The 16,545-nt window shown below is 39.4% G+C and overlaps 1 protein-coding gene across 1 annotated transcript in view; it reads left to right on the top strand.

Moving 5' to 3' along the window:
- The window catches only part of LOC150085164 (huntingtin-interacting protein 1-like), a 637,041-nt gene extending 621,913 nt beyond the window's left edge, over positions 1 to 15,128 (top strand). Inside the window, exons 30-31 of the mRNA XM_090373855.1 lie at positions 14,713 to 14,823; positions 14,914 to 15,128. Of these exons, the coding sequence (XP_090229981.1) occupies positions 14,713 to 14,823; positions 14,914 to 14,928 (126 nt within the window). The 3' untranslated portion in view covers positions 14,929 to 15,128. The remainder of the gene's footprint in view (positions 1 to 14,712; positions 14,824 to 14,913) is intronic.
- The last annotated feature ends 1,417 nt before the right edge of the window (positions 15,129 to 16,545 follow it).

Here is a 16,545-nt window from a genome sequence, read left to right as displayed (position 1 = left end):
TGACCATTTCCCTATCATCAGTTCAATTCAAACACAGGTCATGTCATACCCTAAAAGCTGTACTTCTTGGAACTTCCAAAAAGCAGACTGGAAAACCTATTCCAGTTGTGTTATACTTGAAAAGCAATATGTACAGCAACAGAACCTTGATGATGTAACTGATCACATTACCAGCCACGTATTATCTGCAGCAGAAATTTCCATTCCAAAATCTAACCAGCACAAGAGTGTACACCAAAATCATTGGTGTAATGTAGAATGCTCCAAAGCAAAGCATGATAAAAACCGAGCTTGGAACCACTTTTGTAAATTCCAAACTACCGCCAACCTAATTGTTTACAAAAATTGTTTACGCCTCATCCATTAACAAAAATACTGACACTTGAATTATTTGGAAAAAAATATAAGCACTCAATGGGAAATTTCTACCGTTGCAATCACCAATAATACAATGGAATGGGCAGGAATTATCTTCCCCTACTGATATTGCAAATGCACTATCAGAGTCTTTTTATAACATTTCCGCCTCATCCTCTTATGTGACATCCTTTCAACGCATTAAAACTAATGAAGAACATCAAAAATTGAATATTGAAGAAATTGAATTTTCAAACTAGACTTTCACTTCCTTATAACCAGCCTTTTACTCTAGTCGAACTGAAGGAATGCTTAAGCAAATCGTCAAGTGGTGCAGCAGGACCAGACGGTATTCACTACAGTATGTTGCAGCATCTATGTGAAGCTGACCTTGGCATATTATTACTATTCTATAATCGTATCTTTTCAGAAAATACTTATCCTCTGGCCTGGCGGCATTCCTATATCTGTGCTATTCCAGAACCAGGCAAAGATCCCACTCTGGTCCAGAACTACAGACCGATATCATTAACAAGTTGTTTAGGCAAAATCTTTAAAAGGATGGTACGTAAGAGGCTCACCTGGTTTCTAGATTCCCAGAATCTTCTCTCTGATCACCAATATGGCTTCCGTAAAAACAGATCTACCCTAGATTTACTTGTAAAACTTGAATGCAACATATGAAATGCCTTCGTCATGAAACAGCACATAGTGATGGTCAACCTAGATATTCACAAAGCATTCGATACCATCTGGCATCATGGCATTATTAAAGATATGCATCAGTTGGGGCTGAGAGGCTATCTTCCTCAAATCATCCAGAACTTTTTAAAATTACACACCTTTCAAGTCCGATATCAAAACGTGCTGTCAGCATCTCACATTCAAGAAGAGGGTGTCCCGCAGGGTTCAATACTGAGTGCTACCCTATTTGCGATTCGAGTCAACAAAATATTGGAAGATCTTCCAAAAACCATTCAAATTTATATGTATGCAGATGACCTCACTATATCCTGCCAATCACAAAGTATGAATACTATCGAAAGACAGTTGCAAATTGCTCTATTCAAAATAGAAACCTGGACCTTATTCAATGGATATCATCTTGCTGAACAGAAATCCACCACTACTCACTTCTGCAAACTACGATCACTTCATCCTGATCCTGAGGTAAAGATCAATAACATGCCAATGCCTCTTACTCACACTGTCTGTTTTCTTGGCCTGGTGCTAGATAGGAAACTAAACTTTCAAGCACATGTGACCTACCTTCAGACCATCTGCTTGAAGAAATTGAATATCCTCTGGTGTGTGTCATCTATGTCATGGGCCGCTGATCGACATACCCTGATCCATCTTTATCGAGCTCTTATCGGGTCCCATTTAGACTATGGCTCCCAAGTGTGACTCTGCTAGGAAAACTACTTTAGAGTGATTGAAAATGATCCAGCACAGTGCTCTGAGAGTTTCTCTAGGGGCTTTCAGAACCTCCCCAGTTTCAGAGCCTTTACATTGAAGCCCACGAACCTCCCTTACATCTTCGGAGGAAAACATTGCTTTTGATGTATGCCCCAAAAATCCGCAGTCTTCCCTCTCACCCGAATTGGAGATGTCTGTACAATACCGAATGGGAGTCATTTTTCAACAGTAAACCAAATGAAAACAAACCTGCTGCACTTAGACTTAAAGAACTAACTCGATTGTGGAATATAGAAATCGGCAATATATATCAGGACATGACACCGCCTGATCCACCGTGGACAAATATCCCTGCAATTTATGATGACTATTTCCAACGGTGGGGAAAGAACACCTTGTCTCCCTTCAATATCGCACAGTTACATGAAACTCATTCTGCTTCTAATTCACAGGCCTGTAAGATCTATACAGATGGATCAAAAACTGAGACCCAATTAGGCGCAGTGGCAATCTTCCCTTCATTCACTACTTCTATCTCATTACCTGTAGAATGCAGAGCTTTATGCTATTAACTGCTATTAACTTCACTGCAGAGCTTTATGCTATTAACTTGGCTCTGGATCACATTACTCAACTTCTAATTTCTTCTGCCTTAATATACACTGACTCGCTCAGTGCTGTCTCTGCCATAAATAGTAATACCACCCCCTCTCACCCTGTTATCAAACAAATCCATTCTAAATTACTTGTGTGCAATGAGTCAAACCAAACTGTGACATTCTGCTGGATACCAGGCCATTCTGGTATAGCAGGAAATGAAAGAGCAGATCTTGCAGCCAAACAACCAGATACCAATATTTTACAGAATTGTCAAGTTCCGTATTCCGATTTCAAACATATCATTCGTAAAGCATGTTACAATAGCTGGTCACTGATCTGGAGAGATTATCCAGGAAACAAACTATACCAAAGCTGTGGTTCTCCAGTTTCTGGAAAAATAGACGAGAATAAACAATTTTAGGAAGGCTAAGGATTGGGCCTACTCACCTCGCTCACCTGTATCTATTAACTAATGACAGCCCTCCCCAATGAACATCATGCCAAGTTCAACTGACCATTCGCCATTTGCTAGTGGACTGTCCCCACTTTCAAACCATGCTTAGACATCTTTAAGTCGATATATAATACGCAGTCATCAGTAAATTTAATGCAGATTCTGGGAGATTATCCTAATAAAAGGGAACTATTTACTTTCCTAAATCGGATAGGAATATATCATAAAATATAGTTATAATTTCTTATTCACCATTAGAAAGACACAATATGGCCCCAGCAGCCTATGTGTCGTTAAACTCAACAACAACAAGCTCTGTAGCCCACATAATCAATGTCTTCCCTCATGCAGTCATCCTTTTTTCAATCTCACCATGCAAGTTGCCTGTCTTTTAATCATTTAAAGAAGCTGATTGTCTTTTTTTTTAGTTGAGGGTCCACTTGGACACATTATTCCAATTGTCTTATGCAGTGGAATTATGACCTCCTGTCTCTACTGCCTATTTGATAAATCATTGATAAGACACCATGGGCTTTCATATCTGCCCTTATCATAAATCAACAGTCTCTTTCTTCCTTTACTGTTTTTAATTCAACTCCAATGAGCATATAAGATATTTTGGGGTTGCTATTCCTCAAATGTAAGATCTTGCATTTTGCTGAATTAAAACATAGCTGCAACTTTTGTGACCATTCTTGAAGCCTGTTTAAGTCATCCTGAAGAATCACTGCTTTGTACTGAACCTTAACAACTCTCCCAGTTTTTACATCTGCAAATTTGGGCATCATGCCCTCTATGCCATCATTAATGCATTTATAGAAACAACAATAAAACGAAAAAAAATTTAAAAAAATTTTGATATTTCACCAGCCTGAAGAATATCCATTAATCACAACCCTCTGTGTTCTGCCTTGCAGTTATCCTGTGATCCATCCAAGAATCTTGTCAGTAATCCAACATGTTTCAGCTTATACTGGGTCAAATGCTTTGCTGAAATTCAAATTATGTCAAAATTGTTCCCTGCATCCATCTCATGAGTAACTGTGTCACAACAGCTTACCAGATTAGTTAAACATGATTTTCCCTTAACAAGACCATGTTATGTGTCAGTTGGAATGCCATTTCTATTTAAATTACCCGGATTGCATTTTTAATTATTGCCTCCAAGGATTTCGCTACCACTGAAGTCAGACTAATTGGTCTACAGTTACAAACATCACTCTTAGAACTGCCATTATGTATTGTCAATACGATGGCATTTCTCTGCTCTGATCCAACGGAATTTCTTCTGAGTTCACTGAGCCCTTATAATTAACTTCAGTGGGTCAATGCACTCTCTGGCCATCTCCCTCAAAACTACTAGGTATATACCATTGGTTCCAGGTGCCTTACTTACCTTTAGGCTTGAAGGTTTTTCTAATAAATAATTTTCTGAAATATCAGTATTGCTAATTTCATGCTTTCCAGCTTCACTTGTGTACACTCTCCTCACCATGATGGGTCTTTCATCAGTAAAGAACATTGCGAATTACTTATTCAATTTACCAACAACATCAACTGGGTTATCTAAGACTTTCCCATACCCATTACACAAGGGTCGAATCTGATTCATTTTCTTCTTTCTATTCACATACTGAAAAACTTGTCTCCATTCTCAGTGCTTTCTTGTATTCAGCCTTGGCCATCCTATCGGCTTCTTCCTCATATTATATTTTCTTAATGGTATATTTGCATTCATGGCTTCTGTGATTATTGCTTTAAAGGTATTCCATAATTCTAATATATTCACCCTCCCTCTGTAATCCATCCAATTCTGATGCCATGTAGCTTCTTAAACTGTTATAGCCACTTTTTCTTAAATTAAAGCCCATGCCTTTAACTACTGAAACATCTTTCTTCATATTCCAACTTTTGGAATATGAAGGAAACATTCCAACTTTACATGATCACTGCCAGCCAATGGTTCCTCTGCAGTAAGCCATCTGATCCTTGAGTAATGATGAGGTTTAGGGAATTCTTACACCTAGGATTTTCACTCACCATGCTGGTACGGATCATAATCATCATCATCTTCTTCTGGCATTATAGCTCATGGATGGTCTTAGTCTTCTCAACAATGTTCCACTAATAAACCCTCCCAGAACTCAAACTTCTCCAACTTCTTATTCTCTTGATCTTTAAGTCCCCTTCTACGTCATCCATCTATCTTTTCTGTGGTCTTCCTCTTGCCCTGCTACTGGTAGGTTTCCATTTCATTATACTCTTAGTTGCTGTGCTGTCATCCATTCTCATAATGTGTCCCAACTAGGCCAGTCTCTGGCTCTTCACAAATCTGACAATGTCTGCACCTTGAATAAGTTGGTCAAGTTAATGTTTCATTCTGACCCTGCAGGATCCATCAACATCTTGTATAATAAGGTATAAGGTATGTTCGTGTCAGACGGCGCCTGGGATTTCTCCCATCTCCGCGTATGTTCGCTGTATCGAGGACAGTACACTGTCAAGCCAGAGACTTGAAAGTGTGTGGGTCATGTCTGTGCAGTGTGATCTGTTGTGCCCATTGTTTGTCCGGCTTATTGGCCGCCTGGCCCCTGGTGGGGCCCGACATTGCCCATACCTTGCCACGTGGAGGCTAGCCGGGTGTCCAGCATCATGACGAGTTGCTCCGGCAGGTCCTGCCACCTAGTTTCCTGGGATTTCAGTGGCTAGGACCTAAAAAATAAATAAATTAATAAAAATAATAATAATAATAATAATAATAATAATAATAAATAAAAATAATAATAATAAAATAAATTAAAAAAAATAATAATGATAAAAGTAAAAAAAAAATAATAAAATAATAATAAAAAAAAAAAAAAAAATATATATATATATATATATATAGGCGTTTGACGTTAATTCTTAAGGAAATTGCTGTTAGCAAATTGCTGGTTGGGGTTGAACGCTAGAAAGATGTGTTAAAAGGCCTAATAGGTCGGGCAGAATTTTGTTGTTATTAAATTTAGACGTGTGGGCTATACGTTAGATGAAAGATAAAAGTGGGAGGAAGGGGAGGCTGAAGACTGGGGGGTAGAAGTAGAAGTAAGGGGTCGATAGAGGACATGACCCCTGCTAGGCAGTATGGCATACCCATGCCACACCAGAGGGGAGTTTGGATGGCGGGTGGGGGAGACGAAGAAGAGCTATCTCCCCCTGCCATGGATAAGGTATACAGTTAGAGTGGGGGAAGAGACTGAAGACTGGGGGGGGGGAAAGACAGAAGCATGGGGATGATAGAGAAGGCGACCCCAGGTGGTCAGTGAGGCAGGCGCATGCCTCACCAGGTGAAGAGATGGGTCGGTAGGGGATGGAGGAAACAGAGCATATCTCCTCTCCCTCCTGCTGGGGATAGGGAATTTAAGATGAATAGGGTAAGGGTACCCCATTCAGCTCACCATATAGCATTTGGCAGCGGAGCTGCTAGTTGTTCTAGTCCGTTTCCAGGAGCGATCGGACCGAAGCATAATCGGTCATGGGGTGGTTCCCGTCCGTTCTGCAGTCTTTACCGTCAAAAGGTCCGGGTTTGCTTGTCGGCGTTTGTGGGGTCTTTCTTGTGACATTTCCCATCCATGTGGTGTTTGCGTCAATGTTGTTTATAGAGTCATTTCTCATTTATTCAACTTTAGGTCCACTTCAGGGTTTAGTGCCTTGATTATCGGAGACCATTGGATTCAGGCGTCTTCCACGGGATGATTTCCTTCGAGGTTTGTTCATTTCCTTATTGTGTCAGTTGTTGATTGCGATTTGCTGCGATAAGAGCTCTCCGTCTTGTGAACAGGGCCAGTGCATAGCTGGAGAAAGCCTGATATTCTTCCTTGGTGTCCAAGATGTGGTACTCCTGGCCGTATGGTAGATACTGTATTTTGGTGATGAATGCGCTGCGGAGGTCGTCATACAGCTGGCAATCATGCATGAGGTGCTGCCAGCTCTCCAGCCCCCCGCAGGTGCAGGTGGGATCTTCCTGTATTCCGAGTAGGGATAGCTTTGCATTCAGAGCTCCATGTCCTGTCAATAGGTATGTGACTTGTAGGCCCGGGGAAAACCAGGGTGGGAAGTTCGGAAAAACTCGGCCAATGTTGGGCAGAAACTTTCTGGTGATTTCGCCTTTTTGCGAGGTGGCCCATCTATCCTGCCACATCTGCAGCAGGTGAGCATGCAGCTTTTTCTTTTCCATAGTCTTGCTATTGAAGATGTCGGTGGTGAATCCCAAACATGTCTGTGGGATACCCTTGTCCAGGTGGTGCGTGAGGCCCCGTCGAATGATCTCTAAGTCCAGTGGAAGGACACCAGCAAGGACTTGCAGGGCATGCGTGCTCACTGTGCTGCAAGCTTGAGTAATGGTCAGAAGGATTGATCGGTGAATCGAGTCAATGATTCGTTTATTGACAACAGTTGTGGCTTTTTGATACCATGCGCCAGATGCATATGTGACTATTGGGGTGAAGATGGTTTTATAGAAAAGACGTAGCACCCGTCTGTCTAGGCCCCAGTCTCTGCGAGTGACTCTGACAACCAATGCAGTGTATCGTCTGACTTTTGTACGCAAATATTTCAGGTGGTCCTGAAATGATAGATTTGGATCTAGAATCATGCCTAGCTACTTCAGCTGCTTTGAGAATTTAATTGTTTTCTGGTCAATCTTGATTTGTGGAGGCCACCTGAGGTTGAGGCACCCCTTGAGCAGAATGGAGTTTTGTCTTTGCAGGGGATATTCTAAGTTGATTTTTCTTTGCCCATTCCTGAAGGGTGGACAGAGCCCGGTTTGCCAGTGCCTCCAGTTGTGTCCTTGAGTCCGCTGACACTGTTAGTAAGAGGTCATCAGCAAAGGCCTGCAATTTTACCTCGTCAAGGTCTATAGCTAGGAAGGAGTCCATTACTATGTTCCACAGTAGTGGTCCAAGGACCGAACCCTGTGGACAGCCGCGAAATGTATTCTTGGAGAGGGTCCCATAGGGAGCAACAATCCTGATGGATCTGTTTGTGAGGTAGCTCTTGATGACTCTGTAGAGGTTGCCTGGGATCCCAGCAACCCGAAGCCTTGCCAAGATGCTTGGCCACCAAAGTGCATCGAAGGCCCCAGCAAAGTCCACGGCAATCACAAGGAAATACTTCTTGGTGCATCTTGTTACTTGTTCTTGTAGGTGTATTAAGGCATCCACGGCTGAGCGACCCCGCCTGAAGCCAAACTGGTTGGGTGAGGCCAGGCCAGCCCTGTCATAATATTGCTCTATTCATCTATAGAGAAGGCGTTCAAGTAGTTTACTTGCAACTGTGAGAAGTGCGATCGGTCTGTACGATTCTGGAAGGTGTGGTGGTTTGGTCGGATTTTTCAGGATTAGTTTGACGTTTGCTTTCTTCCACGAAGTCGGGAAGGTGCCACAGTGAAGACAGAGGTTGAAGAGGTTGAGCAACAGGTTCAGGGAACACTGTACTGTCTTTTTGATGATTTCGGGCTCCAAGAGGTCTGGTCCAGGGCATTTATTTCCCCTAATGAGGGTGGCAGCACTCTTGAGCTCCTCCATGGTGAAGTGAGGTTCTGTCGTTGCTGTTTGATAGCTTTCATTTTCTAAGCAGAGTTGGATCTGCTCTGTTGTCTCTGGTTGTATAGCCGGGTGGAAGACTGTGTCCAGGATATTGGAAATAGTCTGCTCCCAGGTTGTGGACATGCCTCCTTGGGTCAATGTGGTGGCGGCAATAACTTCCCCTCGGGAGTTTATTCATGGTCAGTTTGTAGACGTCAACATCTTGTATGGGCACAAACGCTTTTCATAAAATTCTATGCTCGAACACGCTCAACAACTGCTCATCTTTACTGGTTAATATCCAAGCTTCACAGCCATATGTCACATCTCTAGGAAATAAACTCATACACCGACCATGAATAAAATTTTACTGTAACTAAAATTTTACAAATAATATAAAAATAATAATATAAAATCAAAAACAAATTATTTACAATGATTGTATATTGCGGAATACTAAAAACTGTAATAAAAGATCATTTACAATAAAATAAGCTAAAATATAAAATTAAAAGCGCTAAAAACCTGGAGCTTTCGAGAGCGTCAGCTCTCTTCTTCAACAGTAATATGACTTCCTGCAACATCTCCTTAAATAGCAGATTCACGGTACCTCCACACGTGGTATTTCTCCACGTGGTTCAATCGGCACATGGTCAGAACCGGAAGAGGAAATGTCTCGGGTGCGTGGCAAAGAAAATCGTTCATCCGAACTTAATACAATTGCAATTGTATTAAGAACTTAATTACAATTGTATTAAGAACTTAAGATACGATTTTCTTTGCCACGCACCCGAGACATTTCCTCTTCCGGTTCTGACCATGTGCCGATTGAACCACGTGGAGAAATACCACGTGTGGAGGTACCGTGAATCTGCTATTTAAGGAGATGTTGCAGGAAGTCATATTACTGTTGAAGAAGAGAGCTGACGCTCTCGAAAGCTCCAGGTTTTGAGCGCTTTTAATTTTATATTTTAGCTTATTTTATTGTAAATGATCTTTTATTACAGTTTTTAGTATTCCGCAATATACAATCATTGTAAATAATTTGTTTTTGATTTTATATTATTATTTTTATATTATTTGTAAAATTTTAGTTACAGTAAAATTTTATTCATGGTCGGTGTATGAGTTTATTTCCTAGATATGAGTTTTCCCGACCTCAGAGGCCTCTTTCAGGATATAGCCATATGTCACAACTGGTCTAATGAGGCTTTTGTATATTCTTAATTTTAAATGTCTGTTTAATACTCTGGACTTCATTAGTTTTCCATATGCATTGAAACATCTGTTTCCACTCAGAATGCAAGACTTAATTTCATTAGTAATACAGTTGGACTGACTTGTCTGTGAACCTAGGTAGGTAGGTGAAATTCTGAACATGCTCAAACGAAAAGCCACTTAAATTTCAAGATTATCTGCCATTCTCTGGACTTCCTAAGTCCTCTTCTTTGTGCTTCACTATCAGCCTGACAACTGTTTCCTCCAATGCTCCTTTAGTCCTACTAATAATAGCAATATCATCAGCATATGCACAGACCTGCACTGTCTTTGTGCCTGTGTCCAGTCACTTCTAATTTTCTGACAGCCGCCTCTAAAACCAAGTTAAATAACACAGTAGAAAGTGCATCGCCTTGTCTAATACCAGTCTTAATGTCAAAAGGAGTTGTCAACTCATTGTAAATTCTCGCCACTGCTTTAGAGCCAGCCAGAGTTGCCTAACAATCTTTGCTGGTGTGCCCAAGGGAAGGAGATCATTTATCATTTCCTCTCTGTTGAGGGAATCCAAAGGTTGTGAAATCTACATATAGGTTAAATAAGTTTATATTATACTCAACTGTTTTTTCCTGTATCTGCCTCAAGATGAAAATCTGGTCAGCTGTTGAGCAATTGGGTCTGAAACCACACTGATATTCTCCAATGATTTTCTCTGAATATGCTGACAGTCCATTATAAATAATTCCCGACAAAACCTTGTAAGTAATGTTCTGGAATGCAATACCTCTATAGTTAGAGCAAAGCAGTTTATCACTCTTCTTGTGGATCGGCTGTATGGTTCCAGTTGTCCATTCATCCAGGATTTTTTCCTCTGACCATATTAATAGTATCTGATTATGTATTCTTCTCCATAGTGTCACTCCACCATTCTTGAGCAACTCTGCAGTTATTCCATCAGCTCCCAGTGCTTTAAAGTTCTTTAAGCACTTAATAACTTTTCAAATTTCCTCAAAGCTAGGGTCTTCAATGCACAATTCTACCGTATAGTATAATAGCTGTTTTGTTTCAGTCTTACCTCCTGTCAATAATCTACTAGTTTATTTAAAAGTTTTGATCCCTGTGGTGCATTTTCCTTCCATTTATTGCAATTTAGGGACAAATTGAAATCGTCCATTTACACTTGCTCACCGATTCCATCTGTGTTACCAAACGCCGTATTTTTTACAGTAAAATATAACATTATTTATATTTTAACCCCTTTTAACCTCACTAGCCACTCTACTATCTAAATTTATCACCCCTTACCCATCCACTCTATAAAAAAAATTTTATAAAAACTTTCTTTTATAAAAAAGATAAGCCCGATATGAAAGGAGAGCATATTAATGTGCAGCAGCATCATCTAATCCTGTATGTCAGAAAGTAGATACTTTGACAGACACACTACCCTGTGCCTCTCAAAATATGATCTTCTCAGTCTCATGGTTAGACAGGCCTGATTCCAGTTTGAGGCTAAATTTTACCTCCAAAAGGAATTTAGGATAGGAAGCCACAATGTCCCTTCTGCCTCTGAAAATATGATCTCCTCAGTCTCATGGCCACAGAGGCCTAACTGCAGTTTTAGGCTTAATTTTACCTCCTTCTGAAAGATTAAATTTAAAAATCATCCAGAAGGAGTTCAGGATAAGGAGCCACAGTATCCCTTCTGACAGATGCCTTTTTTGGCAAGTGCAAGCAGCAGAGCTGCAACAACTAAGCAACATATTTTAAGTGAATGTGTTGCTTGTCTGTTCACTATTCATTTATTCAGAAATCAGCATCATCATCAGCCATTTTCAACCCACGAACTCTTGAATTTCATCTTTCCATCTCTGTTGTTGTCTTCTAGGTAGGTTTTATTTTAGCTCCTCTTGGGTACCATTTCAGTTCTTTAGTTTTGATAAGAATGTCCTTTACTTGTGTTTGCTGCCTAATCCATGTGTTTCTCTTCTTATCCAACAGTGATTCCTAATATAATTCATTCCATTCTTCGCTGTATAGTTTTCAGCTTCTCTTCCATTCTTTTGGTGAGTGCCCAAGTTTCACTTCCATAAGTCATGGTGGGGAGTATACATTGGTTCATTATTTTACATTGCAGACAAATTGAGATATTGCTCCTCAGTATGTGACTATATTTCCTGAATGCTGTCTATCTGAAATTTATTCTTCCCTTGACTTCCCACCATTTATCATTGCTACAGCTGACATGTCCAAGATAAGTCAAAGTGTGCTTTTTTTTAATTTCGGTATCCAAGTTTTCCCCCTATATGCCGCTGTAATATCTGTAAAGGCAAAGGCAAAGGCAAAGACCAGTAAGTGTATGTGTGTAGGTGTGTAAGTATGTGTGTTGTTGTGTTGAGTGCCGGCACTTTTTTTTTTTTTTATGAAAACCCCAAACACGAGAGGTATTAGAACCTGTAGTACTTAGTACTGCGCTTGGGTTGGAGGTGGAGAAGACAAAAGCAGATATTTGGTGACATTGGACTTGAACTTCTGTAGACTGTAATTTTCAGGAAATACGTACGAAGGAAGGTTGTTCCAGAAAACGGCAGTTGAATGAATAAACGAGGAAGAAGAAAAGTTGGTTCTGTGAATTTGAAGTTGAACAGTAAGTGGATGTTGGCTTGTAGAGGCATGTGTTCGGACTGCTTTGAGAGAGAGAGCGGGAATTATAGAAGCCAGTTCGGACGAACAGTACGCATGGAAGTATCTGTAGAAAATGCATGCAGCAGAAACAGTACATCTATGAGATAGCGAGTGGAGAGACTGTTAGAGATGAATCATTAATTAACCAAACTGCCCCGTTCTGAATGGAATCAAGAAGCCTGAGAGAGGTTTTGGGGGCACCACCCTGGATGTGGAAACAATATTCCATGGCAGGGCAGATTTGCGATTTGTACAGAGTGAACAGCTGTTTGGAAGAAAAGTAACACTGAGAGCGAAAGAGAAAACCAAGGTTTTTAGATGCAGAGGAAGTAATATTTGTAATGTGCTTGTGCCAAGAGAGAGATTAGTAGTCAGGGTAATCCCCAAAAGAGATGTATCATTTTGCCTAGAAATCGGAGTGTCACTTATAAGCATAGAAGCAGAAGAATCCTTTTTGCGAGATATAAGACAAGACTGAGTTTTAGAAGGGTTGAAATGAACTAAGTTGTCTTTGCCCGACTGAAGATTGGCATTTAAGCAATTGGTAGCAGATTTTCGAGAAGTTGAAGCTGATTGAGCAGGGCAAGGTTTCTCAAAATGGAAAGTGGAATGTAATGTGCTATCATCGGCAAAACTATGGATAGGATTTCCAGTCAATGGAAGAAGCTCATTAATATACAAGAGGAAAAGAGTGGGGGAAAGAACTGAACCTTGGAGGACACTGCATTAGTGGAGAAGTTAGAAGACAGAGAGCCATCTACCATCACCCTCAGTGAGCGATCAGAGAGAAAACTGGATAACCAATTACAAAAAACAGTTGACAAACCATAAGATGGAAGCTTGTTTATAAGACCTTTATGCCAAACACTATCGAAAATCTTTGAGATGTCAAGAGCAACTGCTTGTGTTTCACCGAACTTTTCCATTGAATTAGTCTATAAATGGGTAACATAAACCAGAATATCACCAGTGGATCGACACTGACGAAATCCATACAGGCGATCGTTGATCAGATGGAAGATTTCTAGGTAGTTTAAGGGTTGGCGGTTAATTGATTTCTCCATTACTTTAGAAAGAGTAGAAGTAATTGGATGGGAGGGATTTGTCACCCTTTTTAGGAACTGGCTTGGATGTGAACAAATTTCCAAGCAGAAGGAAAAACACCTTTGGAATAAGAAAGTGAAAAAAGGTGGCAAAATACAGGAGTAAGTTCAGGAGCACAGGTTTTGAGAACAAGTGGAGAAATGCTATCAAGACCTGGAGCTTTCTTAGCATCCAGATTCGTTAAAATCCTTCTGACACCCTTTTGACGGAAGACCACAGGAGGCATTGAATGGAGCATGTTGGGAATGGTGGGAGGTGTTTTACCAAGATCATTAATAGATGTTGGAAGGAAAATGGGATGCTAGCAGGTCAGCTTTATCCTTGGCTGAAGTGACAACAGAACCATCTGGTTTGGACCGAGGTGGGAGCAAAGATGGGCAAAAGTTGCAGCCAATAGCTTTAGCCAGAGAGACCAGAATGCTCAGCTACCATTAGGGCAAGAAGCAAGTTTTCTACTCTTAGCCTGTTCAAACTCTAGTTTGGACTGATTAATAACTGCTTTACAATTGTTGCGAGCTTTGGTGTAGGCAGAAAATGAAACTGAAGAATTAGAAACAAGCTAATTACGATATGCAACGTTCGTCTCTTGAACAGCCTTAGCAAATTTGTTGGAAAACCAAGGTTTAGATAAAGGATGAGATTTTAAAGTGGATTGTGGGATAAAGGATTCCATTGCTATGAGAATAATTTCACTGACATGATCTGAGCAAACGTTGACATCAGAAGTTTTGAAACAGTAATCTGACCAAGGTAAAGAAGAAAATAAATCTCACATATCATCCCATTTTGCATTCTTATAATGCCAAACAATATGAGGTTGGGAATAGCCATGGGATAAAGGCTCCATTGGAGAAGAGACAATCACCAAGTTGTGATCTGAGGTGCCTAAAGGACCTCTCTCACTTCGACCGTGTACTTAGAAGGGTTGTTTGTGAGAAAAAGATCAAGTGTGTTGGCTGTATGATTAGGATTGTCCAGTATTCTTGTAGGTAAATGAACAATCTGTGCAAGGTCATTAGTAATTGAAAAAGCCTCAGCATCTCAACCAGCTTTGGTGTGACTAGAAAACCGAAGCCAGCTGGAGTTGTGAACATTAAATCACCAAGGAAAATTACCTCACTGTTAGGAAAGTTGGACTGGAGAAAGTCAAGTTGCATATTTTATACTGTGTACTAAGGTGTACCTATTAATGTTCTCTCTTATGCTGAGTTGCAATTTTAGTGAATGGCCTTACATCATTTGCTTTTTCTGGTTATTTCACTCATCCCTTTTTATGGAGCCAAATATTTTAATGCCATTGCATTTTACTTATAGGTTCGTGTTCTAGAATTAGAGAACTCTCTAACTAAAGAAAGAATGAAGCTAGCTGGACTAAGAAAGCAACACTATCATTTAGCAGGAGCAAATGAGGGCTGGGAAGTAGAGGTATTGCTGTTTATAATTTAATTTTAATATTCTGATAGTAATTTTAAAATATTGTATAATTTACTTACTATTTTTATTTATTTATTTTAGGACCTGCCACAATGACATCATCTACAAGATCCGTAATGTTTATAATTTAACTGAAGGGGTGCTTCTTTTGCATTAACTTATAAAGTAGGACCATTATTTGCAAGAGTACAATTGTATTGTGATACTATATTAGACTTGGTATCGAGATAAGAAGTGTACTTGAGTGGATGACTAATTTTACTTCCTGCCTTGTAATTAAAGATGTGTTAATTATTATTCAAAAACTACTCCATTCGGGTAATATTTAAAGCAATGAATTCCACTTTTGAAGCTCTGTTATTGGCTCTCAAAAATTTATATATATTTTAGGAGGATCTTTGTGTCAGATGTCTTATTTGTTATATTGTTTTCAATGTTAACTTCTAATGTGTGTGTGTGTGTGTGTGTGTGTGTGTGTGTGTGTGTGTGTGTGTGTGTGTGTGTGAGAGAGAGAGAGAGAGAGAGAGAGAGAGACATTTTTCCCCTGGATGTTATTTTTCATACTCAGGAATTAAATACTTTAGTACCAGAGAAGCATCTGAGGGATATTTTTCTTGTCATGATTTTATATATTATAGAATTTATGTTTTTATTTATTTGTTTCTTTTCATTTACTTTTTACAGTTAATCTGTATTGATACCCTAAATGTGTAATCATAGTTGAAATTTTTACATCTGAAATAAGTAATATTTGATTTCATTATTTTCCAGGGGTAAATATCTCAGGAATTTAGTAAATCTTTTAAAAATCTGTAGTTTGAAAAACATTTTATATCAGAGAAAGGAAATCTCTAATAAGAGCTGAATTTCAAAATATTTTATTTGATACTGAATATTATAAAAGTAGTGGTGTGCTCTGCCTTTATAGAGTTCATGTTGAATTTCACCTTTATGTGCCTATTTTTTAATTAGTGCGTGAATTTGCTTATCAGCATAACATAAATCTAAAACAATTTATACAAATTTGGAATGAAAATTATTTGTCAGAAATAGCATGCATCCACACACAGCAAACAGATAATTCTTACATACATTTCTTTTGAGTTTAACCTAAGAGGACAAATCTGACTTTGAAATGCAATCAACAAGAGACAGCAAACTATGCACCAAAACCATTCTTTAATATTGTATTTACATTCTAGCAATATGATACCATGCGATTTCCATATTCCACTTCGTGAAATAGAAATTCATTCATTCATGCATGCAGTGGAGTATGGAAATAATGTTGGCGTCATATCTGTTATAATATTGTTTTTATTCACATTTTTTGACTTTTCAAAAAAAAGGTATTACAGTAGATGATTAAACTGTAAACCATCATTGCAATCATATGCATGAGTGTGATATCCCATAATTCCACCTAAGTGTAGTCTTCAGTAATATGCCTAATAGAGAGAGAGAGAGAGATGCACAGCATTCCCAGAAGTGAACTACGCATAGCATTGTTCACTTCTGGGAATGCTGTTCACTTCAAGAGCCAGATTCATATTATTGTACTTTAGGAAAATATATAGCTTGCTATTTGTCATGCTGACTTTGAAAGTCAATCATTATCATGACCAGTTCTAACTTCGCTACCCTATCCATTCTGTTCTATTCAGAGTATATCCCATATGCGGGAATATACTTTGGCCACTAGTATAAAAAGTG

This window comes from Mastigoproctus giganteus, chromosome 5 (assembly GCF_048544385.1).
Source record: "Mastigoproctus giganteus isolate SK-2022 chromosome 5, ASM4854438v1, whole genome shotgun sequence".
NCBI classification, from domain to species: Eukaryota; Metazoa; Arthropoda; class Arachnida; order Uropygi; family Thelyphonidae; genus Mastigoproctus; species Mastigoproctus giganteus.
Note: the sequence above shows the minus strand (reverse complement) of the source record. Positions and strands in the feature narration are given on the sequence as shown.